Source organism: Panthera pardus, unplaced genomic scaffold, assembly GCF_024362965.1.
Source record: "Panthera pardus isolate Hobbes unplaced genomic scaffold, ASM2436296v1 HiC_scaffold_25, whole genome shotgun sequence".
Lineage (NCBI taxonomy): Eukaryota > Metazoa > Chordata > Mammalia > Carnivora > Felidae > Panthera > Panthera pardus.
This window is the reverse complement of record NW_026526821.1, coordinates 5,207,835-5,235,528: the sequence shown is the minus strand read 5'-3', so window position 1 is coordinate 5,235,528 and position 27,694 is coordinate 5,207,835. Positions and strand designations below refer to the sequence as shown.

At 52.0% G+C, this 27,694-nt stretch overlaps 1 protein-coding gene across 1 annotated transcript; it reads left to right on the top strand.

Moving 5' to 3' along the window:
- The first annotated feature begins 2,467 nt into the window (after positions 1-2,467).
- Positions 2,468-9,024, top strand: CUNH20orf85 (chromosome unknown C20orf85 homolog). Its single transcript, XM_019426205.2, has 4 exons — positions 2,468-2,598; positions 4,487-4,568; positions 6,458-6,559; positions 8,437-9,024. The coding sequence occupies exons 1-4, from the start codon at positions 2,531-2,533 to the stop codon at positions 8,596-8,598; spliced, it is 414 nt and encodes a 137-aa protein (XP_019281750.1). The 5' UTR covers positions 2,468-2,530; the 3' UTR covers positions 8,599-9,024.
- Positions 9,025-27,694: the final 18,670 nt, after the last annotated feature.

Here is a 27,694-nt window from a genome sequence, read left to right as displayed (position 1 = left end):
CGTTCTTCGTGAGCACCAACCGCTCTGGCAGCATGCAGAGCCATTCACATTTGCTCCCCCTACGCCACCTCCTCAGACCCCTACAAGTTCATTTGGCAGATGAGGACATGGGCTCAGAGAGGTCAACCAACTTTCCTGAGGCCACTGAGATGGAACACAGCAGAGGCAGGGCGTGAGGCCACATCCAGTCCCAAAGCTTGGACTTTGAACCTCAACCACTTCTCATCCTAGACCCATCCCCCAGGGTGGCCCATGCAGCTATTTCTGAGGAGAATGGGCAGAACTGGCAAACTCCTACTCATCCTTCAAAACCCAACTCACTCCTCGCCGCCTCTGTACTTCCCTGCCTCATCAGGGACACGCTCTAAATCACATCATCCTACTGTTACCCCATCCAGAATGATGAAACGATGCGTTATCATCTGGGGGCGTTCACATCTGTGCCCCCACTCGACTGACCTCCTGGAAGGCACTGTCCTTGCTTGTCCATATCTGTACCCACCACACCTTCCAGGGATGCCTCCACCTGCACTGGCCTCCTTAGTGTTCTCCAGACCCTCGGGGCCGGCTCAGCTCAGGACCTGGGCTTCCCTACCCACTCACAATAGTTCTTCCCATACCTCTCCCCTGACTCCCCATCACCTTGAACCTCCTTCCTGATTTAGCCTCCTCGGGCCAGACGTGTCTCCCTGGCATGAGCCGGTGTGTGCATTTGTTTATTGCCTCATTGTCTTTCCTCCAGACGTGTCCACCCCTCCCCCTGGGGCAGGGGCAAAGACTTAGTCCGTCTGGTCCCTTCCTGCATCACCGCGCACATCAGAGGTGCTTGGCAGACATTTGTAGAATGAATGAGCCCGGCATACAGAGACATTCAGTAAGTGAACTTACTCTTAATCATTTTAACAGAATCATCTTGGAAGCTTCCCGAAGGGAAAGCTGACTTTGCCCTCCTACATGATGGATCCTCCTCTCCCCGCCGTCCACTGCTCACACAGCTTTCCAGATTACTTACCTCCTGTTGTAAGAATGGTGGCTTCACAAAAAAAGGCCCGAAAGAAAACCCTGAGCCCACCCGGACACTTGTCCAGCCTGCGGCAATCCGACCAGGCCCACCAGCTTGCTCAGCCAAGGGCATAATGTGTACCACATTCATGAATTAACCTATCCTCTCTAATTCCAGCCCCCGCCCGGCCCCCTCACTGTTTTGGCTGAGTGGGCAAATGGGACCACCCCGATTTGGGGCCTCTACCCAGCACCTCCCAAGAGCCAAGAAAAATATACACGCCTTGGGTGCGGAGAACATTGTTATATGTAAATACTTCCCCCAACAGCCCCATAAAAGCACTAATCTGTTGATAAGGGAGCAAGGAGGTCAGGGAAAGGGAGGGAGGCAGACATTCCAGGGAGAATCACAGGTACCCAACTGGAAGGTAAAACACCCACGCCCCCTCAGGTGACCTTGGTAATTATCCCGGAGACGGCCTGTAGTTCAGCAAAAGCATGATGACCCCCTTCGCTCAGTCCCATGAGTCTCTGGGCACCTGTGTACCTCTTGGCTGCTTGGGCAAAAAAACATGGCGCCCTGCCCTCCAAGTCTGTCCATTAACTGTTGTCTCTTAGACCCGTTGTCCAATTCCAGACCTCTGACAACGTGGGCTGGTGGAAACCTTGGGAGATCGCCAAGTCAGTCAACGAACCGATTGAGAACCCCAGTCACGAAGGGTTGGTGTTGATGGGCATGAAGGAGGGTGTGGGTGTGGGGTGTGCAGGCCGTATTATCTGTGCATTTCATGCAGGGGATTGTTATAAATGGTCAATACCAGCAGAAATGCATACATAGGCGACGCTCTCCCCAAGCCACGTGCAGGAATACTCGGGGCAGCACTGGGGTGGCCAAAACCCCAATCCCCACCCCAGCGGCAGCAGGATAGACTTCGGGAGTGGAAACGAACAAAGAACACGCCCAGGCACGCACAGCAAGGTGGATGAACCTCTCAAACACAACCTTGGGCCCTGGACGAGTCACTTCTGCAAAGTTCAAATGCCAGGGAAACTAATCACCCCCCCCAGAGAAGTGGACAAGGCGGGTGGGCTGGAAGGTCCTAGTTGATAATCCAGACCGTGGCTCCGGGGGGGTGCGTTCCTCTGTGACAGAATTCATCAAGCTTGGTACATTTAGGATGGGTACACTCGTGGGTGTGCGTACTTGCCTCGCAGGCCTAAATTTTAAAGGGGGGAGGGTGGTGAGGCGGTGAGGCTTCCCTAGGGCTTCCCGCACAGGAGAAGGGCTGCCGCCGCCGCCAGGGCCAGGCAGGTGGGCAGGGAGGTGGGCGGAGGGCTCGGAGGCGGGCGGAGGAGGGCAGCGGGCGCACGGCCTCGGCTGGAGCCTCGCGCCCGCACCCCGCGCCAGGTGCAGCACAGCCTCCGCCTCCGCGTCCCGCGTTGCTGGGCAACCGGTCTCCCTGGCGACGCGAGACGCCGCCGAGCCCAGGGCTGGTGCGCGCCGGGAGCCCAGAGACCAAGAGCCCACATGACGCAGAAACCTCTCAGCACTGCTGCGGCCGAGCGCATGAACCTCGTCGCCCAAGACGAGATCTGGTAACGCCCGGGATCCCGTACCCGGTGGGCGGGGCCGTCCCCACCTCGAGCGTGCACACCTGGCGGCCTCAGTTTCCCCTCCAGCTCCTGGAGGCGGTCGACCTCCGGGCGCCAGGACCGTGCGCTGGAGGTGGTCTGGGCGACGTCAGGGACATGAGGGCCACCAGAAAGCCTTTCTCCGCTTAGGCCCACGACGAAAGATAAAAGATACTACATCTGGTTTTGCAATCATCTGCAAATCTTTGCTTGTTGAGCCGACCAACATGTTATTTTTAAGATTTACCAAATTACAAAAAAAAATAAAACAAATATCTTAATACTTAATTTGAATGAGGTATGCATAGGCTCTTTACATTCTTGATTTTCCTGCCTTTTTAAGTAGTAAGACATTTCAATTTAAAAAACCGATCCATTTTCTAAAAGGTTTATGTTCAGCAGACATTTGTCATGGGTGTTTTTATTCGGCATTCTATTGAATCGCTAAATACACCATCTCTGAAGTTTCCACCAATATGGGAGGTTACTAATTTAGATGCAAGTAAGTGAAGTTGAGTAACAATGAAGCATAATTGCTTACCTCTTAAACTTCAGTTATCCTGCTGGCCGTCTCTCTGATTTTTATCATTTCCTTGTAAAACCTGCGTTAATCACTTCATATTTTTCTTTAAACTGGCTTTCTTTTTCGCTCAAATTTATTTTTATAGGAAACTTTACCTCTCTCTTGTCAATGGGAAGCCAGAATCCTTTGGCACAAAATACACAGCTATTCATTGTTTTTTATCTTTGTCTCAGACACCTGTAAGACTGCCGTGACAGGTATGTTCCGTCCGTTTAAAATGCCCCTCCGTCCCTTCTCCACCAGACAAACTCATACTCATCCTTCAGGACCCAAATCAGATGCCCCCTCCTGTGTGAAGAGAGCCGGTTCAACCCTTAGACGGTTCTGTCCAACATCCAAAGTGGCTACTGAGCCAGTGGCTGGCCCAAATTGGAACGAACTGTAAATATAATAGAAACAACAGATTTCGAAGATTTCATACCCCCCAAAGAAACTAATATTAAAATTAACTTCAGCCGTTTATTTTCACTTTTCCGTTAGTGTGGCTTCTAGAAAATTGTTATTATGTACGTGGCTCATACCTGAGGCTCACGTTATATCTCCATTAGACTAGACTCTGCTTTAGATGCTCAGTGCCCAGGGCAGAAAGCTTGTTCGGGACCTCCAGAACGGTGGAGACACTGGGCTCTGGAGGGGTGGGGGGGTGGGGGTGGGGTGGGGGTGCAGACACTGATTCCAAAAGAGGAAAAGAAGCTTGAAAGTCAAAATGAGTAAATGTTTAATTAGATGTGTGCAAAATGTGACACGCCAGCCCTCAACTAGTAGGTCACTGTATATAAATCATATTTACTGTGGAGCACAAGCAGGACCAGGATTAGGGCGGGGCCGGTGGGGGATCTGGGGGGCAGTATTTAAGGAGGCTCATTCTCAAGGTCAGGCCATGCTGGCTGTGCACTTGCCAGAACCTGGAAGTGAGCACCCCTTAAATTCTGCACTCCAGACGCCTCACCCCACCTCACTCACTTCACCAAAATAAGGACTCTAATACCTACATGGCCCCTCGGGCAGAGCCAGCCCCAAGTCTTGTCCCCAGCGTGCCATCCAACCCGTACCTCTGGGTCTTTAGACACCTGTCACCCCTCGTGGTCCCCAGAGACCGGGACTCCTGCTCCCTCTGGCACCCAGCTCCCTTTCTGGCACAGAGGCATAGTTCAGTCGATAACATGCATGGAAAAAAGTAAAATTTTCCCCAGTGGACCTTTTAGAGCTTGCTACTTTAACCTTTTTCCAATGCCGCCCAGCACTTAGGACTTTTTTTTTTTTTTCCAGGAAATACCGCCTGAAAGCTGAAACCGAAGCGCGGCAAAACTGGGCCCAGAACTGGGGATTTTTAGCAACCCCTCTCGAGGAGGTAAATAGAGATTTTATGAGCCCAGAGGTTACAGAATTGATTATTTCAAAGAATAAATGGTTAGGAAGTGCATAATTTGTAAGAATAAAATTAAACGGAGTGCTGTATACGAAAACCGGTAACTCTGAAACCTATAGGTTCCTTCCTTTCGCGAATTTATTGAGCACTTACTACGAGCCAGCCATGTTCTGGGTGCTTCATCCGAACCAGCTCGTTTAATCCACACAACAACTCTTGCACAGAAGGGAGTGCTGTTTTATGCCCATTTTCTGAATTAAGAAATTGAGCTCCAAGACTTGCAAAGTCATACATTTAATACAGGGAAGCACCAAGGGGAGAAACTGGTCTGCCTGGTTGCAGGGCCACTTGGCCTCAGACTACCCATCTGTAAAATGGGTTGCCAGTCCTCAAGCGGCCTCATTGGGTGAGTGTGTAGTTCAGATGGGACGAGAATAGAAGCCAGGTGAATATATAGGGATTACCGGGGAAATATTCTAGGTATTTCCTAAACCAGCCAGGGAACAGAAACAGGCAGAAGCGCCAGGCGTAATTACTAGGGAGTGGGAGATGTGACTGTAGAAACCCCTGGGCCCATGCAGAGCTCATCAGCTCAGCTGAGTGCTACCTGATAGACAGGAGAAGTGCAGATGCCCCGTGGCTCAAGAGACTCCAGAAACCCACCCGTTTAAATGAAATCTGGCCAGGGGCGCCTGGGCGGCTCGGTCGGTTGACCGTCCGACTTCAGCTCAGGTCACGATCTCCCATTTCACGGGTTCAAGCCCCGTGTCGGGCTCCGTGCTGACAGCTCAGAGCCTGGAGCCCGCTTCGGATTCTGTGTCTCCCTCTCTCTCTCTGCCCTCCCCACTCACTTTCTCTCTCTGGCTCGCTCGCTCTCTCAAAAATAAAAAAATATTTCTTTAAAAAAATTTTAAGTAAAGAAATGAAATCTGACTCTTGAGTAGTGGCTCGGGTCTGTAAATCACCTTACAGATGTAAAATGCTTGCATGGGCTTCAGTGGGACGGTGGCCACCAGACTACAACCTTTCTTTCTTTATGTTTATTTATTTATTTTGAGAGAGAGAGCGAGTGGGGGAGGGGAAGAGAGAGAGGGAGGGAGAGAATCCCAAGCAGGCTCTGCACTGGCGGCCCAGAGTCTGACGCCAGGCTTGACCTCACAGACTGCAAGATCATGACCTGAGCCAAAACCGAGAGTCGGACACTCAACCGACTGAGCCACCCAGGCGCCCCATGACCACAGCCTTTCAAACTACCCCCAGGACACAACAACCTGGAGACCACATTTCTCGGGAGGGACCGCAGAACGGCACAATAATCGCATAATTCCAAACCCCATTTGTAATTGACCCCACCCGCTAGCTTTCAAATTATGCCACTCTTAATGAGTTTTTTTAATACTTACAGAATTCTACAACTTGAGATTTTATGCATAAAATGAGTCCTTATTAATACAAAATGAATAAAAAGAGTCTGTATTAATATTCCTCACATGTAATTAAGTTGGGATTTCGGAGTTCAAAATCGCTTTACAAATTAAAAGGGGGGATGGGGACTCTCCTCTAATATTTTCAAGATTGGTCCTGGAAGCTTGTTGGCAAGTTTTTGAGTCCGCAACCTGTGAGGTTTTCCCAAATTACGACGCGGGAGTATAAATTGGCAGGTGCAAAAGCTGGTACAAGGCACAGCAGCCAAGCGCCAAGTCCTGAGGCCGAGCTGACGGTCCCCAGTCTGCCCCTTTCTCTCAAGCTCCCCAACGTTTCTGAGCCCTGCTTCGGTCACCTGCAAACGGCGGCGTTCCGGGGGGCCGGGGACGAGACGGCTCCCACTAACCTCAGTCTGAGGCTTCCTGTCTCTGGGGACTGTGTTTCAGTTGCTCAAGGGTGACGAAGAACCCCTCACCCCGAAGCCCAAAATCGAGCTTCCCGAGCGATTCCGCATCCGGCCCGTGACCCCAGTGGAAAAATACATCAAGGTTCGCCAAGTCGTTTTGAATACTTATTTTCCTAAGTAAGAAATGAGCCCTGCAGGGAACTGTGTTCGCCCCACTCCGCGGTAGGTAAGAAGGCGGTGGCGCCCAGCAGGTGGGAGGCCAGTTTCCAGGCCCTGTCGGAGCCCCCGTGCGGGGAACACATCAGGCTACCCGTCCCCACACGACACTCGCGAGGACCGCTGCGTCCAGCGCTGCAGAAGCAGAGGGCGGCCGAGAAAAGGATGGGGTTGGTCCCGTCATTCAGCAAACACTTCTGGGGGCTGGGCCCGAAACCGGGGCGGGGGAAGGACCGGGCCCAGACCACCGGGATCCAAATCCTGCTCGGCTGCTCACCCTCTGCGTGGTCTTGGGAGCGTCCGATTGCCCTATGTCTCCTTTCCCCCCTGTACGATGGGGGTTAACGAAAGCACCTATTTCAGGGAATAGTGTCGGGGTTCCGTGGGAGAACGCCTGCGAAGGATTTGGAACGTTACCCGGTGGGTTTTAGAGAGTTCCGATGACGGTTAGCTATTGGTGGGTGCCAGGGGCTTGCTTGGGTAAACAGTGGTAAACAGGAAGAAAAGACAAGGGGGTGGGGAGGGGGGGCCCACATGAAACAAGAAAATCAACACAATTGTTAGATGCTGTGCTGAATGCCATGGAGGAAAGAGACAGGTGAGGTTTTAGAGGATAACAGAGGACAGGGTGATGCCCCTTGAGCTGAGGACTGGAGGATGACAAAGAGCCAGCCCTGGACAAGCTTTCCAGGCAAAGGGAACAGCGTGTACAAAAGCCCTGAGGCAGAACAGGGCCTTATTTCAAATGGAAGGGGAGAAACTAATGTAAACATTTGCCCTCGTTTTCCAAATATTTCAAGTCTGTCCAGGGAATTGACGAACAAAACGGTGGTTTTTCATTTCAGACAGAGCCTCATTTTCCTTCGGTCTTTAATTACATTCTATCACTTTTCATTCCTGTGGCCTCTACAGTTTGGGGGGGGGGGGGAGTGTGGATGCATGCACACACGTTTCATAAAGCCTCCTGAGGAAAACGGGAGTATTTGTAACCGCCGGGATACCATCCGACAGTATTGTTATATATTTTATAAAGGGGGATGTGAACTTACTTAATATGTCTTTTTTTTAAATGTTCACTTATTTTTGAGAGAGAGACAGAGCAGGGGAGGAGCAGAGAAAGAGAGAGAGGGGGAGACAAAGAATCCCAAGCAGGGGCTCTGTGCTGTCAGCGCAGAGCCCGGTGTGGGGCTCGAACTCACAAACCGGGAGATCATGACCTGAGCTGAGACCAAGAGTCGGGCACTTAACCCACTGAGCCACCCAGGTGCCCTGATATTTCTGAACCTTACTTTTTTTTTTCCTTTTTGCTCTTTTATCAAATAAAAATTATCTTCCCAGGGGCGCCTGGGTGGCCCAGTCGGTTGAGCATCCGACTTCAGCTCAGGTCATGCTCTCACGGTTCATAAGTCCGAGCCCCGCATCGGGCTCGCTGCTGTGAACCTGTCAGCCTGTCAGCACAGAGCCCATCTCAGATCCTCTGTCTCCCTGTCCCCCGCTTGTTCTCGCTCTCTCAAAAAATAAATAAAAGCATTTATTAAAAAAACAATTACTTTCCTGGAGGTCATGAGTCAGTGTGTTGGGCATGACCAGATAAAGAATCACCCCTGGCTTCATGGTTTTGTGGCGAGAAGCGAGTCTCGGGGTCCAGCTGACCGGAGCGTGTGTACCCTGGGCGCATCTCACTTAGGGAGACCTTCCTGTCCTTTCCCCATCGGGCCTCACGTGCCGATCCTGGTGCCTCGGTGGACACGCCCCGTGTCACTGTGGCCCAAGGTGGCTAAACCCCCTACGTCTCCATTCCAGATCCTTCCGTCCCCGCCAGTCCCGAAGACGACCCAGGGCTTCATCGGCTGGAGAGCCGGGGTGCCAGGCCTGAACAAGGGTCTGGCGCACGCTTTTGAGATCAGGAGCTGCAAAGGGGCGTGTGCCAAAGAGCTAGGCTGGCCGGAGCAAGGCATCCACTGAGTCCAGAGGCCAGCCGCTGGGCACCTGCCGGCCAAGCCCCAGGCCGCTGATGTCGAAGCCAGCGCAGGGAGGAGCTCCCCAGCCCCCCCTCTGCAGATACAGCTCCCCTCCACGTTTGCTCAGGGGATGTTGCAAAGAACACAAAACAGCCCCTTGACATTTTCAATTCATCAACACCTCCCCTCCAGAACGTTCTCCTGACACACTCATTCCTGGCTAATGTAATGAATAAGGCAAAATAGAGTCTCTGAATTCTGTTTTGATACCTTGGGAATTTCTAAGTATGGCTTTTAAAAAACAACGTGACTGAATTTTAAGAATCAAATTTTGTCTGGGCCCTTTATTGTCACTTTTGATCCTACCTGTCACCGTCCGTTCAATGTCGCGTATGGATATGTATTTGTATATATACATACGTACAACAGAGTATTACTCGGTGATCAAAAAGAATGAAATCTTGCCATTTGCAACAACGTGCACGGAACTAGAGGGTATTACGCTAAGCAAAATAAGTCAGTCAGAAAAAGACAAATATATGATTTCACTCATGTGGAATTTAAGAAACAAAACATGAACATAGGGGAAGGGAAAGGAAAATAAGATAAAAACAGAATACAGAGAACAAAGTGAGGGTTTTGGGAGGGGAGGTAGGTGGGGGATGGGCTGGATGGGGGATGGGCATTAAGGAGGGCACTTGTTGGGATGAGCACTGGGTGTTACATGTAAGTGATGAATCACTAAATTCTATTCCTGAAACCATTATTCCACTAACTGTTAACACGGATTTAAATAAAATTTCAATAAAATAAAATAATAAAATAAAACCTCCCCCACTTACCTGCCCCAGCCACCCTGTCACAGCACCTACAGCAGCCGAGCTGGCCAAACCAGGCCGTTTTCCTTCCGCCGTGGACATGTGATATTGACCCTTTGGTTAACATTTTGCTTCTGGTCCCTGACGGGCCCTGAGGCTTTGTTCCAGGGCCTACGAATGAGGGATAGAGGTAGGTGTAGAAAGTGGGGGCATCCAGGTGGTCAGAGAGTGCCAGAAGGAAAAGCCAGCATGCTCACAGGCCCCTCCATCCGGGCCCCAAGGAGAGTTTGTAAGAGGCTTGTGGAAGCTGGTGTGTGTTTCTGAGGAGCAGACCTGGAGGGGGCAGGACGGGAGGGGCCATGCTCAGTCATCTGTCCTCCAGGGAGACACGGTCCTTCCCCCTTCAGCTCCTATGCGTCACTGGTCACAGTCCTCCCTGTGTTTGCTTGACTGGGGCCGGGGTGCGGGGACTTCTATATGGTTCGATCCACTTACAAAGCCCATCCACCCACTCCTTTCCTGCTCACCTTCCCGTCCAGGCATTGGGCGTGCTTTACCAATCCAAGAATCCCTCATCTAGAACCTTCCCCCAAGCCTCAACACTGGCCTCTCCAGCAGGCTCCTAAACGGACTCTGACTTTGAGGGCACCAGATACCAGGCGGACAGAAATCCTACTGAATCTGGGCTATGCCCTGCAAGGGGGGGGCTCGGAGCCTCTAAATCCTAGAAGCCTCCGGAAGAAGAGCTTCTCGTGTTGTCCGGAGACGTAGTTCTCTGGAAGGTCTGCGGAACGTGACCTGATTGACCAGCCTGCCTACTCCAGGGTGTTGACTGCAGACACCTTTAAAGCCAGCTGCTCGGGTACTGAGAACAGAGCCGCATGGCCAAGCTCACCCGCAGCCACCCGTTGGTACTCCCCCCACCCCACAGCCCTCCTCCAGCCCAGACTGGGCGACTCAGGTGCTCATGGCTTCACCTGGAAGAGCCAGAACAGAAGCAGCCTCCGGGAAGCCTTTCCGGCCTCCCTGAGCAGGGGCACCCCCACTAATCACCTGCCACCCCGGCCGCAGCCGCCAGGAAAGCCCACAGGCATCTTGGCTCACGTCCCCCCTGCCACCCACAGATCACACAAAGAAAGGAGAAATGTCACAGCTCCTTAGGTTCTGAGGAAAAGAGAAGCCAGGTATTACGTGGGTTGAACTGTGTCTCCTCCTAGAAGGTATGTTGGAGTCTCCAGGGGCTGTGAACATGACCTGAAATATTGCCGATGTGATGAGCTAAAGTGAGAGGAGGTCATACTGGAAGAGGGCAGGCCCTTCATTCAGTATGATGGGTGTCCTTATAAGAAAAGGAGAGAGACACCCGCAGGGAGGAGACAGACCGCCGTGTGAGGAACAGAAGCGCAGGGGAGGAGGCCGCGTGGTGATGGGGGCAGAAAGCGGGGTGATGTGTCTACAAACCAAGGAAGGCTGAGCATTGCCGACAAGCTAACAGAAGCCAGAAGGAGGTAAGGAAGGATTCTACCCTGTAGGTGGGCAGAAGGAACATGGCCCGGCTGTCACCTTGCCTGGGGACTTCCAGGCTCCAGACCCATGAGAGAATCAGCTTCTGTTTCTCTCTCTCTCTCTCTCTCTCATTTTTTTAAATAATTTTTTTTAAATGTTCATTGATTTTTGAGAGAGAGAGATAGAGACACAGAGCACAAGTAGGGGAGGGGCAGAGAGAGAGGGAGACACAGAATCTAAAGCAGGTTCCAGGCTCCGAGCTGTCAGCACAGAGCCCGACGTGGGGCTCGAACTCACAAGCCATGATGGTGACCTGAGCCAAAGTCCGACGTTAACAGACAAAGCCACCCAGGAGCCCCTCTCTCTCCTTTTTTTTTAAGTTTATTTATTTATTTTGAGAAAAAGAGAGAGAGAGAGCAGGGGAGGGACAGAGAAGGAGAGAGAGAATCTCAAGCAGGATCTTCACTGTCAGCACGGAGCCCGACAAGGGACTTGAACTCACAAACCGTGACACCGTGACCAGAGCCGAAACCAAGATTCGGATGCTTAACCAAATGAGCCACCCAGGCGCCCCAAACTTCTGTTTCTCTAAGCCCCTGGGGTTGGTCCTTCCCTCAGGCCAGGACTGAGCACACCGGGTCTCCTCTCTCCTCCCCTGCCCAGAAAACACCCTCCTGAGAGCACGTGTCTCTCACTGGTCTTGACCCAGCTGCGTCTCCAGGAGAACCGGTCACGTGGCCCATTCAACTCCCAAGATGTCTCCAATCATCCAGATGTTTCGCCTGATGTAGACTAAACAACACGATGCTTGGCCAAGGCCGTCCCTTTCCAAACCTAACGTTTTGGCATCTTGGTCGTCACTGCAGGCAAGGCGTCTGCCCTTGAAGAAACCCACGTCACTTCTTGTGATCGGAGGCCACCACCACGGTTGAGTGGAGCAGCCAGAAGGGACGGCCGTGCGGGGCCGATCATCCGAACCCAGCAGGATCGTAATTCTGTCTGACCGTCAGGTGTGAGGCAGCGAACACCTGTGGTCCGGGGAGAGCCGCTAAGGGCAGGTGTTGCTTTTTGTTCTAACCTTTTTTTTTTCAGTAGGCTTCACATCTAGCATGGAGCCCAACATGGAGCTTGAATTCACGACCCTGAGATCAAGACCTGGGCTGGGATCAAGAGTCAGATGCTCAACCGACTGAGCTACCCAGGCGCCCCACTTTTTGTTCTAATTCCTGATCATAAAATGAATCTGAGAGCCATCTCGCACCGTGTGCACACTTGTAATGCTTTGGCCGCAAAAAAAGATGGGGTCCCTTGACCTGTCTTGACTCCTACCGGCATCCTGACCAAGCCTGGACAGGGATTCAACAAGCCCAGTTCAACTCCTCTGAAACTTGATGGTGTGACTTTGATTCTGTTTGTTTGGTTTTTTTTAATGTTTATTTATTTTTGAGAGAGAGAGAGAGCACGAGCGGGGAAGGGACAGAGAGAGGGGGAGACACAGAATCCGACGCAGACTTCAGGCTCTGAACTGACAGCACAGAGCCCGACGCGGGGCTCGAACCCATGAACGGTGAGATCGTGACCTGAGCCGAAGTCGGACGCTCAGCCGATTGAGCCTCCCAGGTGCCCCACTTGTATTCTGGTTTTAACGGACTGGTCTGTGTGGCCTGGCAACCTCACTTTAGGGAGACAGGTCAGCAGATACCGTTGACAGAAACGACCACGGTGGAGCTGAGAAAGCACTCCACTGAGCCTCTAGGACGACAACAAGTCAGGGCTGTAAAGGTTTGTGAGGCTGTGCTGCCCCTCGTGGTCACTGTGTACCAGTGGAGGAAGGGGGCCCACACCCTTGTTAGATCTTCCCAACTGTAGTTGCTCCCGAGCAAGAAACATTTCAAAGACCCAGATCAACCTAGTGCCCTATTGGTGGGAATGCAAACTGGTGCGGCCACTTTGGGAAAGAGTATGGGGGTTCCTGAAAAAATTAAAAATTGAACCACCATACGATCCAGCAATCCCACTCCTGGGTGCATATCCAAAGGAAACAAAATCTCTGTCCCAAAGAGATGTCTGCACCCCTATGTTGATTGTAGCATTCGTTACAATGTCAAAGATATGGAAACATCCTAAGTGTCCCATCAGCTGATGACTGGATAAAGAAAATGTGGGGTGTACTTATATACGCCATTGGCAACAATGTGGATGGGCCTTGAGGGCATCATGCTAAGTGAAATAAGTCAGAGAGAGAAAGACAAATACCATAGGATCTCACCCATATGTGGGATCCAGAGGAACCAAACTCATACAAACAGAGAACAGATTGGTGGTTGTCAGAGGCAAGAAGAGAATGTGTGCAGGGAGTCAAAATGTACAAACTTCCTGGCACAAAAATGACACTCAGATCAATGGAGCAGAATAGAGAACCCAGAAATGGACCCACAAACCTATGGCCAACTCATCTCTGACAAAGCAGGGAAAGAATATCCAATGGAATAAAGACAGTCTCTTCGGCAAGTGGTGCTGGGAAAACTGGACAGTGACATGCAGAAGAATGAACCTGGACCGCTTTCTTACACCAGACACAAAAATAAACTCACAATGGATGAAAGACCTAAACATAAGACAGGAAGCCATCAAAATCCTCGAGGATGAAAGCAGGCAAAGACCTCTTTGATCTTGGCCACAGCAACTTCTTACTCAACACGTCTCTGGAGGCAAGAGAAACAAAAGCAAAAATGAACCACTGGGACCTCATCAAGATAAAAAGCTTCTGCACAGCGAAGGAGACAATCAGCAAAACTAAAAGGCAACCGACAGAATGAGAGAAGATATTTGCAAATGACATATCAGATAAAGGGTTACTATCCAAAATCTATAAAGAACTTATCAAACTCAACAGCCAAAAAACAAATAACCAGTGAAGAAATGGGCAAAAAACACAAATAGACACTTCTCCAAAGAAGACATCCAGATGGCCAGCCGACACATGAAAAGATGCTCCACATCGCTCCTCATCAGGAAAATACAAATCAAAACCACAATGAGATATACCACCTTACCCGTCAGAATGGCTCACATTAACAACTCAGACAGCAACAGATGTTGGTGAGGATGCGGAGAGAGAGCATCTCTCTTGCATCGCTGGTGGGAATGCAAACTGGTGCAGCCACTCTGGAGGTTCCTCAAAAAACTAAAAATAGAACTACCCTACAACCCAGCAATTGCACTACTACACATTTATCCATGGGATACGGGTGTGCTGTTTCGAAGGGACACAGGCACCCCCATGTTTATAGCAGCACTATCGACAATAGCCAAAGTATGGAAAGAGCCCAAATGTCCATCGATGGATGAACGAATAAAGAAGATGTAGTATATATATACAATGGAGTATTACTCGGCAATCAAGAAGAATGAAATCTTGCCATTGGCAACTACGTGGATGGAACTGGAGGGTATCATGCTAAGCAAAATTAGTCGGAGAAAGACAAATGTCATATGACTTCACTCATATGAGGACTTTAAGACACAGAACAGATGAACTCAAGGGAGGGGAAGCAAAAAGAATATAAAAACAGGGCGGGGGACAAAACAGAAGAGACTCTTAAATATGGAGAACAAACAGAGGGTTGCTGGAGGGGCTGTGGGAGGGGGGATGGGCTAAATGGGGAAGGGGCACTAAGGAATCTACTCCTGAAATCATTGTTGCACTCGAGGCTAACTAACTTGGCTGTCAATTTAAAAATTTAAATTTAAATTTAAAAAAGTACAAACTTCCAGTTATAAAATAAATAAATTATGGGGATGCCGTGTACAGCATGGTGACCAGAAGTTCTAAAATTTGTTTTCAAAAAGAGAGAGACTCAAATTAAAGTCTGAAGATGCATACCCCCTTTGGACAGTGATTGAAGGATGAATTCCTTTTCACCCTTCTGTACTTGTTCATACGCAGATGGTTAGGTTTCATCAACTAACCAACACCTGAAAACCTCAGTTGGTAGGGTCTTTCTGCCTCCGATAATTTACTTACCAACTAACCACATGTGTATTTCATTTTAAAAAGTGTAAATGAGGCAATATTTCTTCGGGTATCAAATTCCACTGCCCTGAGCCCCCCACTCCCACTGTGTCCCCTGGCCTCGGGCAGACCTAAGTAATTGGGGGCTGCTCTTGTGGGCTCATAACAGCACGGTTGAGAATCTCAACAGTCAACAGTCTTGGTTGAGAATCTAAGTGGACAGCGCTCCAGGATTCAATTACCCTGGACGGTTTCAAACTTGACATTTAATCTATGGAAATCAACCTCTTTGTGGGTGTCCAAATGGGCTCATAAATGTCACCAACACTGTAAAATACCACAACATTTCCAAGGTCGAGACGAGGCTGGTGAACTGTGTACATGATGCCGAAATACATCACAGCAATGAACCTCCAGATGGGCCTTGGTCTAAATGAGCGGCCTCTGAAATGATGCAAAACATAATTGGGTTGGGGACTCAGAATGGATTCTGTCACAAGCACATCTCAGTCCGAGATAAATTAGAAACTCCTACGTCTGAGTTACAGGAGAACTGCAAGGTGCAAGAAAACAAAACCACTAGAAAACGCAGCTCTCGCTGCTACATGTTCAAATACACCTGTGTAGAAAGGCCCCAGCGGGCACTGATGTCCAGTGGCCAAAGCCTGAGGCCACGTTGTGTTCGAGAATTTAGGACTTCGTCGATTTCTGTGTATCACGTTACCCCTCTGACAAGGTCTGGGGCAGCCCCACACAATTAAACCCATTAATCTTTCTGTAGCAAAACTTAAGACTATTCACGTGGAGTCAAGGACTCTAAGGCACCAGGAATCAGTTAAGGGTCAGGTTTTTGCCACCATATGAGCATTGCTGTCAAACTATAATAGTAACGTTTCTTAATTTGGGAGTATTTTGGCATTGGGGATTGATAAAGAGATTTTGGACTTAAAAGGTTATCAGCACTGACACGCCCGGGTGGCTCAGTCGGCTCAGTGTCAGTCTTCAGCTCAGATCATGATCTCACCATTCACGGGTTCGAGCCCCGCGTGGGGCTCTGTGCTGACAGCTCAGAGCCCGGAGCCTGCTTCCGATTCTGTGTCTCCCTCTCTCTCTGCCCCTAACCCACTCGCACTCTGTCTCTCTCTCAAAATAAATAAAGGTGAAAATTTCTTTTAAAAAACTGTTCTTAGCAGGGAAAAGATAAAGCGAAATAAAATAAAATAAAATAAAACAAAATAAAACAAAACAAAATAAAACAAAATAAAAAATGAAATGAAATGAAATGAAATGAAATGAAATGAAATGAAATGTGTCCTTAGCGGTCCATGCGGGCTGGCTATATCTTCTCTTGAGTCAGTGGAAAGGTGAGGACACAGGCAGTGTGCTGCGTGGAGAGTGGGGCTCAAACTCAGGCCCTCCGCTTTCAGACCACGTGGCTCTGGGCAGGTGGCCAGACCTCCCACCCCTGCTTCCTCAGCTGAGAAACGAGGACACAAAACTATCCCTGGGGGTGGTGTAGGGATCAACAGGGATGAGGTTAGAAAGGGCTTGGCCGAGCATACACCACAAAAGGCGTTGGTTGCATCCCTTGAAGCAAAGGAATAGATTCTTTAGAAACAGCGTAAGGATAAAATGAGAAGCTGGCGATAAAGTATCTGTTAAGACGTGTAGCCTGGCCAAGGGATTCAGCCAAGGGTGAGTGTTGCTACTGTTATTGCTGTTCTTGTTGCTGGTTAGAACGATAGAATGATGCTCTCTCTTCAAGAGGTAGAACAGGGCTGTCCCCGGGCACTTTAGTTCATACACATGTATTCACCACATACTACATTTAAGACCTGGCTGTTGCTAAGGCTCAAGAGAAAGCTGGGCGCTCCTTCCGAAACCCACAAGTAAATGCAACTCCGCCCATATCCCCGTGAAAAAGAGAAATCTTCACATCCTTCTGGGCCATTCACTCAAACTTTCAAGAGGGAGGCCGGAATAATTGTGGATTTTACACTCGCCATGTGTAATCGCATCTCCGGGAGGCAACCTGACTGGGCTTCAGTTTGGGGAGATGGTTGTGTGGCTAATAAGCCGCGTTCTGCACGGGCGGGTGACGATTCTGATTCCACGAGATGCAAACGATAACTCCTGGATAAGCCGCAGCCTTGGAATCCCGGCACCCGGAGGGAGCCGTCGGTTCCCCCGGAGACATTCAGACAGGAGTCGAGCCACTGTTGTCTGTGTGCTGGTGTGTGGGTATGATTGATCGATCTGCGGTGCAGGATGCTCTCATTTAATTAGGAAATAAATCTTGCCTCTCGATGTCTGACTATAACATTCCCACGAGGACACACATGGAATTTTGAGCTGGGGGACACCGGGCAAAGAGAAAGCCACCTGTGCCGTATGGTGGGCACAGAGCAATAGAGCAGAGCCAGCCCCGGAACCAGAGGCTGGGACCCCGGGTGCCCGCAGAAGGGGTGCGTTGCCAGGGCTGAGCCTGCTCTTGGTGCTCCTTATAGGGACAGCCACTGGGGGTGGAGGGAAGCATTCCTGGGTCTCTACGAAGCGTCAGTGTGATAGTCTGACCCCATGTTTTTATATCAAACTGCTCACCCATCGGTCTCCCACTCCGCCCGCATCTGGGCACACGGGGAAGAAGGCAGGGCGCCCGATGCTTTGGCACCCGTGGCAAGTTCATCCCCGCCCCGCCCCCAGCCACCACCGTAACCCCAGCCGTTCACCCCCTTGCTCTTTCCAAGAATCCTCACCACGTGAGTAATAAATTTGTCCCTGCCTTCCGGGGTGTGTGCAAGGCCACCAGCCTCGACGGCCGACCAAAGTTGGAGTGGAGCCCGTTGTGTCTCTGTAGGCTGGGGGGGGGGGGGGGGGGGGGGGGGGGCTGGCCACGGCACCAGAGGCTGCGCTATTTAGTGCCACACCAATGTGACGTCATCGTGGCTTTCGAGACTAAACAGAAAACCATCCAACTTCCCTCCTGTGAGCACCCACGTGGGCCACGGCACACCACGTTGCCTCCTGTCACCTGCCGTGGTGGACTTCCTGCGTAAATTGAGCAGGCCGCGGGGGTGCCCGGAGCAAGCATTAATTCTGGGGTGTGTGTCAGTGAGGGGGTTTACCCGGTGAGATTAGCATGACCGGAGACGGCCCTCCCGATGGGGGCTGGGCTCACCCAATCCGCTGAGGGCCAGAATAGAGCAGAAGGTGGAGGAAGGAGAAATTCCCCCACATTTTCGTCCCGTCTGCCTGCTTGAGCTGGAATGTCTCACCCCGGGTTTCCTGGCCCTCCCTGGGCCTCCAGGCTCGGACCTCCCTGGGTCTCCAACTTGCCGATGGCAGATCACGGGACTTCTTAGCCTCCATAATTGCGTGAGCCAATTCCTTATGGAAAACAAATATATGCTTACTGGATATATATAATATATATAACATGAACATATATTACATTATCATTATATTGTATATCATATAATGAATATATTATATACTATACATATATTTTCTATATTATATCTAATGAATGTATATTATATTTTATTATATTATGCATATTATATATAAGGGATCTATAGTATATATTATACATATATATATTCTACATAAGTTATACGTATAACAAATATGTATATGCATACCTGTTTTATATATGTACATACAGATAGTTCTGGAGAACCCTAAAAAAATACCACGCCCATCTCTGTTGCAATGACATTCACGTGGGAGACCTTTGCCTCTCATCCCTGGTCTCGGCAATTCCTGTTTTCCCACTCGTCTTCGTGAAAGGATGACACTGAAATATAGGAGCACAGTCACAGGCTTGCACCGACAAAAGCCAAAGGTGCCCGGGGCCGTCCCGATCTTGGGTGTGCAGGTTGCGCACCAGGCGGCCGCTGAAATTCCTCCGCTGGCTGAGACAGCAAGGGTGACCCTCTGACACACAAGAACACGCACCAAGTGTGAGAAAAAGCACATGGCGTCCGAATTCCTCTGGAATGTGACTCTCTTGCACTGTCTTTTGTTGAGCTAGTTTCAGTGGAGACGTGGGTACGGAGGGCCCTCTCCACCGCAGCATCCTGAGTGAAGCAATGAATGGCAACTGACGTGCAGAGTCAGGGCCCCGGGGCCTCTGGGAATGGCAGTCGAGGCGGCAGATTGTATAGCGACCCTGCTTCTTAGCGCTGGCAGGTCGCCGCCGCGGGAAATTGGGGCCCAGCGTGGCCAGATCTGCCCATTATTCAAAGGAGGCAGGACACTTTGGATTTTATAAATGTAAAATCTCCCAAAGTTTTACAGGTTTTAAAATCTTTTTCTTTCTTTGTATTTTTTAAATTTTTTAACGTTTATTTATTTTTGAGAGACAGAGAGAGAGAGAGAAAGAGAGAGAGGAGCAGGGGAGGGGCAGAGAGAGAGGGAGGCACAGAATCCGAAGCCGGCTCCAGGCTCTGAGCTGTCAGCACAGAGCCCGACGCGGGGCTCGAACCCACGGACCGCGAGATCATGACCTGAGCCGAAGTCGGACGCTTAACCGAGCTGAGCCACTAGGCGCCCCAACATCTTTTGTTTTTAATCTCTTGTGTTTAAATCACAGTTGAGTACAATGCCAGTTAAACCAAATACGCCAGCAGCCCAGTTTACAATTTCTAAAATAAATTCGTGTTTCCAAGTGCCTTTCTGACACCTGCTTTTGGACGCCGCAGAGGCATCTCCAAGTTGACGTGTCAAAAGAGAAATTCTCGATTCCAGCATTTCTGTGGCCTCTGCTGCAGCCACACGTCTTGGCCTCCCCTGGCCCCAGACAACTATCCTTCTGCCACCACTGTCCCCGCGACAGGACGGTCATGGGGCGCGTGATCACACCGTTTGGGGGGGTGATGGTGGTGATAGACGGCACGGTCCACGACAGATGTCACTGCACGCTGGCCTGGAGGTGACACGTGTCACTTCTGTTTACGGCTCATTGCCCAACGTAAGTCTCCCAACCGCCCCTCAATGTAAGGGGGGAAGAAATCTTCATGAGCATCAACAGTGTCCACTGCAGGGACTAACTACTTGTATCAGTAGTAAGTTTTTGTTTCGGTAAGTAAAGATATTTTTCAAATTTTTTTTAATGTTATTTTTGAGACAGAGAGAGACAGAGCGTGAACAGGGCAGGGGCAGAGAGAGAGGGAGACACAGAATCCGAAGCAGGCTCCGAGCTGTCAGCACAGAGCCCGACGCGGGGCTCGAACTCACCGACCGTGAGATCGTGACCTGAGCCGAAGTCGGACGCCCAACCGACGGAGCCACCCGGGCGCCCCAGTAAAGAATATTTAAAAGACATAACCATCGAGCACCGTTTCTGAGAGGAGGGCTGGCCAAATCTGGCCTGCCACCTCTTTTTGTCAGTTAAGTCTCATGGGGACACAGCCACGCTCATTTGTTTGCCTGCTGATGTGACTGCTTTCCTGCTACATGGCCGTGGGGGGTGGTTTGCAACAGACATACTGCAAAGCTGAAAATACCTGCTCTCTGGCCCTTTACAGAAAAGGTCTGCTACCCCCGGACAAGCACCATTTACAACGCAAGTATCTCATCAAAGAACAATTTAACACCAACGAAGTAAAGCACACCGGTCTCTTGGAATAGAGGCCAGTTCTTAAATCAGACCTTGATGGAAGAGATGTGATGTCTTCATTTTCTTCATTGATCTGCAAAGACAGTGGCTCAGCAGAGACCTGCATGGGGCACAGACAGGTGTCCTTCAGGGGCTACGTAGTCCGAGGCTGGCGGGGGTGGGGAGCGGCCGGAAGTGAAGTGGGTCCAATGGACCTAGAGCCACCTGCAGAGCTCAAGCTCTCCTGGTGGGGGCGCCACGCAGCTGAAGTCCTGATGGTCACCGTGCTCAGCGCAGGGGCTTCTGATCCGCTCGAAGAGGCCAAAGCTACAGAGCTCAGGTTGCCTGTCAATTCCTAGTTTAAATTTTTAATGTTTATTTATTTTTGACGGCGGGGGGGGGGGGGGGGCGTGGGGGAGGAGCAGACACAGAGGGAGACAGAGGACCTGAAGCGGGCTCCGTGCTGACACCTCAGAGCCCCACGCGGGGCTCGAACTCAGGAACCGGGAGACCAGGACCTGAGCTGAAGTCGGATGCTTAACGCACCGAGCCACCCAGGCGCCCCCGTCAATTTCCCAGCTTAAAGAGAAAACTGCCCGGGACTGATCGCATGCCTGGAATCGAGGAACAGGAACAGAAGTTCTGTGGCAAAAGGGGACTCTTCCACCTTCTCGGTAATGTTTCATTGTTCGAAAAAAATGAACCACAAATGAGCAGAAGTCATAAAAAAGGAAATGCAGTACAGGAAAGCACTGACATGTGCTACTCGCTACAACACGGATGAGCCTCAGAGACGTAACGCGAGTGAGAGAAATCAGACACAAAAGGCCACCTGTTGGACGGAAAACAGTCTGTAGGTCTCTGGGGGGAAACATAGAAATATCATACGATCCAGTAATTCTACTGCTAGGTATTTATCCGAAGAAAACGAAAACACTAATCTGGAAGATATATGCACCCCTATGTTTACAGCAGCATTGTTTGCAACAGCCAAGATAGGGAAGCAACCTCCACGTCCATCGGTAGATGAATGGATAAAGCTGTGGTATACGTACACGATGGAATATTACTGAGCTGTGAAAAAGCATGAGGTCTTGCCATTTGCAACAACGTACATGGTGCTAGAGGGCATTGTGTCCGGTCCCACGGACGTGAACTCTCCCAGAGAGATAAACCCAGGGAGCCAGAAAGCGGGTTGGTGGTTAGCAGAGGCTGGAGGGGTGTGGGGATGGCAGAGACTGCCGATGGGGACCGCATTTCCCTTTGGAGGATGAAGATGGTTTAGAAGCAGAGGTGATGGCCGCACCACATCATGAATGTAATAAGCCAGACTGAATTGTGCATTTTATTTTATTTATTTATTTTTTTAATGTTTGCTTTTATTTTTGAGAGACACAGAGACAGAACGCGAGGGGGTTAAGGGCAGAGAGAGAGGGAGACACACAATCCGAAGCAGGCTCCAGGCTCCGAGCCGTCCGCACAGAGCCCGGCTCGAACTCATGAGCCGTGAGATCATGACCCTGGCCGAAGTCGGACGCTCAAGCGACTGAGCCACCCAGGCGCCCCTGCATTTTATTTTTATTTTTTTAACGTTTTATTTATTTTTGAGAGAGCGAGAGAGCACACGTGAGCAGGGGAGGGGCAGAGAGAGAGGGAGACAGAGAATCCCAAACAGGCTCTGCAGCCGTCAGTGCAGAGCCTGATGCGGGGCTCAGACTCACGAACCGTGAGCTCATGACCTGAGCCGAAATTGAGAATCAGATGCTTAACCAACTGAGCCACCCAGGCGCCCCTGAACTGTGCATTTTTAATTTTTTTATTACACTTATTTATTTTTGAGAAACAGAGTGAGACAAAGCGCGAGCAGGGGAGGGGCAGAGAGAGAAGGAGGCACAGAATCCGAAGCAGCCAGCCAGGCTCTGAGCAAGCAGTCAGCACAGAGCCTGATGCGGGGCTCGAACCTACGAACTCTGAGATCGTGACGGAGCCGAAGTCGGATGCTCAACTGACTGAGCCACCCAGACGCCCCTGAACTGTGCATTTTTAAATGGTTCTTTTTATGTGATGTGAATCTCACCTCAATAACAACAACAACAAATGACCAGAAGTGTTTTAAGTTGTCAACTCTGGACAATGTGTGTGAAAATGTTCTTTTGTATTTCCTCCACTTTGGTATATATATTAAAGTATCCATTAAGCACTGCATAGGTCAGATTAAACCTGATGGAGGACGAGACAGGCCCCTGAGCCACCGGCCTGCCACCCTGGATCTCGAGCATCTGTGATGGCCATCTGGGCATCGCTCCTATAAGCCACAACCACCCAGTGGACCTGCTTCGCGGAATCTTTCCCCGCCTTTGGAAAACTGCTCTGGTGGGATCAGAGATAAAAATAAATCCCCAGCATGCTGGTCCAAGGAAGCCAGACACAAAAGAGAACGTGCCTTGTGATTCCATTTACATCAAGTGCAAGAGTTGGCAAGACTGAGGGAGCCAGAGAGAAGTCGGGGTGGCGGGGTCTTTGTGGGAGCAGGGGGCTCCGGGGCGGGGGGGGGGAGGGGCAGAGGAGCAGGGGCCGGGGGGAGGGGTGGTCATCACAACGTGTGGCTTAATCTAGAGGACGGTGACACGGGCGTGTTCAGTTGTGAAACTGCACTAAGCCAGACAGTTAGGACGTATGCCCTCCCTGTGTCACGAGCACTTCCGTGTTAGAGAAGTTCCAAAATAAGTCGTGATTGCGTAAATCCATCAGATACATCTAACTTCCTGCCAAATCTTTGAAATGCAGACCCAGGCCTTGGCTTCAGGTTGCAAGCCGCCAGATGGGTGAGTCTGTGGCTCCAAACCTCCATCCCCTAGGATGCTAAGACGCCCCTGAAGGAAGTCGAACACAGGGGAGGTGGATTGCAATGGCTCATTACAGCTCTGTCCTCTGCACACAGAGCCTTTCCCTGCTCAGGATCCCCTCTGGACGGGGCGTACCCAGCTCGGGGAGCAGAGGGTCTACGCGTGCTCCTGTGGACATCCAGAGCTCAGGAAAGAACCCGGGGTGCCGGGATGCTACCAACCCAGACCAAACTGTTCTCAGGCTTGAAAGCGGGGGAAAGAGACACGGGCTTGCAGAGGGCAGACGCTTCTCTGATCTTTTTAGAGAGAATCCGAATGCTCTGGCCTGTTACTGGGTCCTTGGAGAAGCTTCTGGCCCCCACCTCCCCTCCAGGGGCTCACAGACACCTAGGAAGGCTGTGAAGGCCCAGGACCATGCCCAGAACGGCCTTCAGAGCCCCCAGCCCCCAATCCTGGCCCAGCGTCCCTGGCCCTTTGGGTCCGATACCATCAGCTCAGGAGTTTCCAGTTTGTCAACATCTGTGGCAAACGGCAGGTCAGGCCGGGGATTCTATGAGAGGAGGGAGGGAAGAAAGTGAGGGAAAGGGTGGAGAGGCATTGATTTGTTTTCTTTCTTTCTTTCCTTTTCTTCCTCTGAACGTCCCCTGTGCTTTCCCAGGAAAGGGACAGCTCCCTAGAGGTGGCCAGTGATGTGCACTGAGCAACCAGCCTGAAACCAGATTGCATGAGTTCAAATCCTGGCTCCGTCCCGCTGGGCTGCATGACCCCAGGGATGAGCTGCCTTCTGGGTGACCAGGTGCTCATGCCCTCCCCCCGGGAGAGCGTGGGGGAGGCAAAGGGTGTCTGTACACACGGCACCAGGTGGTGGGCGAGTTCCTCCGACACCAGCGGCCCCCTCGCTAAGGAGGATCCCGGTGACACGATTGCCCGGTTTAGCATCTGTCCCAGGCAGAGCTGTCCGGCTTCTGCCACTTGCACTGTCCCCCTTGGTCACCGGCGGGGGCTGGCCTGGCTTCAAGCCCCACCTGCACCACCAACCTGGGCAACGTGGACCCCCACGGGGCACGTGGCCTGCGGCTGTCGTGTGGGTCAATGACACAGTGCACCTGCCGGCTCGAGATCCTTCCTTCAAGTTGGCAGTGAGGCTGGCAGAGCTCAGAACTGTCCCAACACTGGGACCAAGGATGCCCTTACAGGCCAAGCGTCACGGGCCTTGTTCCTGACTGGGCACTTCAAGAACCCATCTTTTTTTTTTTTTTTTTTAATGTTTATTTATTTTTTAGAGAGAGAGCACGAGCAGGGGAGGGACAGAGAGAGAGAAGGACAGAGGATCTGAAGCGGGCTCCGTGCTGACAACAGCACGCCCAACGCGGGGCTCACCCTCACGAGCTGTGAGATCACGACCTGAGTCAAAGTCGGACGCCTGACCGACCGAGCCACGCAGGTGCCCCAAGAACCCATCTTAAGCAGGGTCCCCCAAAAGCGGAGCCCTTGATGAGCACTTGGGAGCTGGTGATCAGGGAAGAGAAAGTGAGGGAGAGAGACGGGCCGGGACGGTCCGTTTGAAGATGAGTATCTTGAGGCACAAGGTGGGGAAGGGGCTGCCCACAGGCCCCAGCAAAGGGGGTGAGCCTACTTCAAACCCTGATGATCTGGCTCTGGATTCTGGCCGTTGATTCCCACAGACCTTAGCGGTCCCTTGAGGGCAGCGGCCAAGAATGGGGTCCAGGGGTCTGCAGACCCGAGGGCTCAGCACCAGAGTCCAGCTCAAGCCAACAGAGGTTTTTACCACCTTCCCCGGGGGCCACAAGGGCTGGGCCTCGGGTCCCCCGGCCCTGAAAAGCCCTCCCCGGCTCTCATTACCCCAGCCATGGCCCAGCCCGAGGCACCCCCCTTTCAAAAATAAAACACCAGAGTGGGGTTGTCGTTCAGCAAATTCTGTTCTCTGCCACTCATGGCAGGATCCTGAAGGAAGACAGGAACACAGAGTCCTGCTATCTTCTGGGATGGATAGAAAGAAAGGCAAACAGCAAGAACGCATCGCAAATTAATATCCTCATAAACCAGGAGGCCCCACGCTTGCTTTGTGAGGCGCTCACGGGCCTGTCGGGTCTCAGCCAGCCTGAACCCTGCCGGGATGCACTTCCCGCTTCCTGGGTGACAGTGGGGGCCTGACATTTAACGCAGAGGACGTCTCTGAACCGGGGCCTAGACAAATAGCACTCACTTCTGAATCCATTCCTCCCAAAGGTCACCAGCCGGACACCCACGGAAAACGCGGCAGGCGCCGGCCATCCGTCATCCTTCTCACCCCTCCCCCTCCCTCTCGCCGTCCTGTGGAGCCGGCACAGGCCCAAGGGCACCCGCCAGACTGTCACCCTCCCGGCTCCTGGCATCCCCTGCTTCCCGCCTGGGGAGGGCCCAGCAGGAATGCTCACGCACCTGTCTCACCGTGGGAGGAGCAGGAGGCTCCTGGGCCCAGAACCTTCTCCTGCCGCCTGAGGTCCTTCCCTGCACCGGGAGGAGACAAAGCCCCGTGGCCAGGTGACAGCCCCACGCCCTGGGAAGGGAGGTCCTTCGTGAACCCACAGCAAGTGCAGACCCCTCCCCGCCAGGCGCCGTTCCCGCCAATGGAGCAGCTCACGCCCACAGGTTGCAAGCCTCGGCCCCCCCCCCCCCGTGTGCCCCCCGACCCCTGCCAGCCTCCGCACATCCTTCGCTGCACCCGGAGCATCTCAAAGGTAGGCGGTCCACTCACCTGTGGGACCAGTAGCGGGCACGGTCCACAGCCCCACAGTCCGGAGGGGCTGGGCAGCTCTGTGCCTCAGTTTCCCCCTCTGAGCTCGCAGACGCAGTGAGTGGGGCCGCAGGGCCTCGCACATCCAGGTCTGTTGGCCCTGGACACGCCCTTTGCGGGACGCCACGCTCCCTGCGGACCCCAAAGGTTCTGACTTGTCTAAAGGGAAACTTCACCAGCTCTAGAAACGTCTGCGTTTTACACAGACCATGCTGGAGTCCCATCCGAGGGGGGCAGGGGCAGGGAGTCAGGAGGGACGGCACCCTTTAGGGGTCTAGAGTCCCGGTCCATCTCTTCGGTGCTGTGTGACCTTTAGCAGTTTGCTTAACCTCTCCGGGCCCCAGTTTTCCTGGGAAACGGGAACAATGATAAAAGGTGGTACCCACCTCACGAGGTTACTGTGGAGATAGCATTTGGTCACCACGACATAAAGGTCAGTGATTCTCACAGCTTGGGGGTGGACGCAGCGGCACACCCCGTCCTTCTGGAGGGGACAGTGGACAGACACTCATCGGCAACCCAGCCACCTGCTTCCCCTCATGCGGGAGACCACTTTTGACTAAGCATCCCGCTAAGAGCTCACTTTAGCTACATTTTCTCCGTTAATTTATGTCTAAATGTGCTTTTATCTAAGAGTCTTAATTTTTTGTGGTTTTCTTTTCACATTATGAAAGGCAAGGCACACTTGCCTTTGTAGAAAATGAGTAAAATATAAAATGCACAGAGATGAACAGAAGACCCCTCCCACCAGCTCTGGCCCCGGGGGCGGGGGGGGGGGGGGGGGGAGGGGGTCCCCCCTCCCCAGGTGCCACTCAGAGCTGTGATGTGCCCCCAGCCTCCTGGCACAGGCCCCTCATCCATGACATCACAGTGCCTAGAGCCACCCACAGCGACCGTACAGGGAGGAACCCAGGCCCCCACCATTATTCACTCCCTCGGGCCCTGTCATTTCTTCACTCGGTCACTCATTTGATGAGCTAAGGCCAGCAGCCCTGGGTCTGAATCCTAGCAGGCCTGTGACCTGGGCCCCCCCTTCCTCATCTGTAAAATGGGGCCACCCTAAGGATTCCATAGGGTAAATACCACAAGGCCCTTTCCGAAGTGCCTGGCATACAATAAGCGCTCAATAAATGCTATTGCTGGGGGGGGCAATGGGGGGGGGGGGGCAAGGGGAGGTGTTCTCAAGGCCGACACCACCTGGGCCCCTGAGGCTCAAGCCCACGTGGGAAGTGGGGTGAGGCACCATACTTCCTCTGGTCATCTCACCTGCGGGGCATTGACTGCCACTCCCGCTGGGCACTCCCGGGGAGGGGGGTGGGGGTTGCCCCAAGGGGACGGTAACTCGCTGGCACTTGGGCCCGGACCCGAAGGTGGGGCTCGGGGAAGAGCTGCCCGGGACAGCTGCGGGGGTCGTAAGGGCCGAGCCGTGCGGGCGGGGGGAGGGGCGCCGCCAGTTCCAGGCCCCCCGCGGAACCCCGTCATTGCAAAAGGCAGAATTTTGCGCAGCGAACCCGGCAGG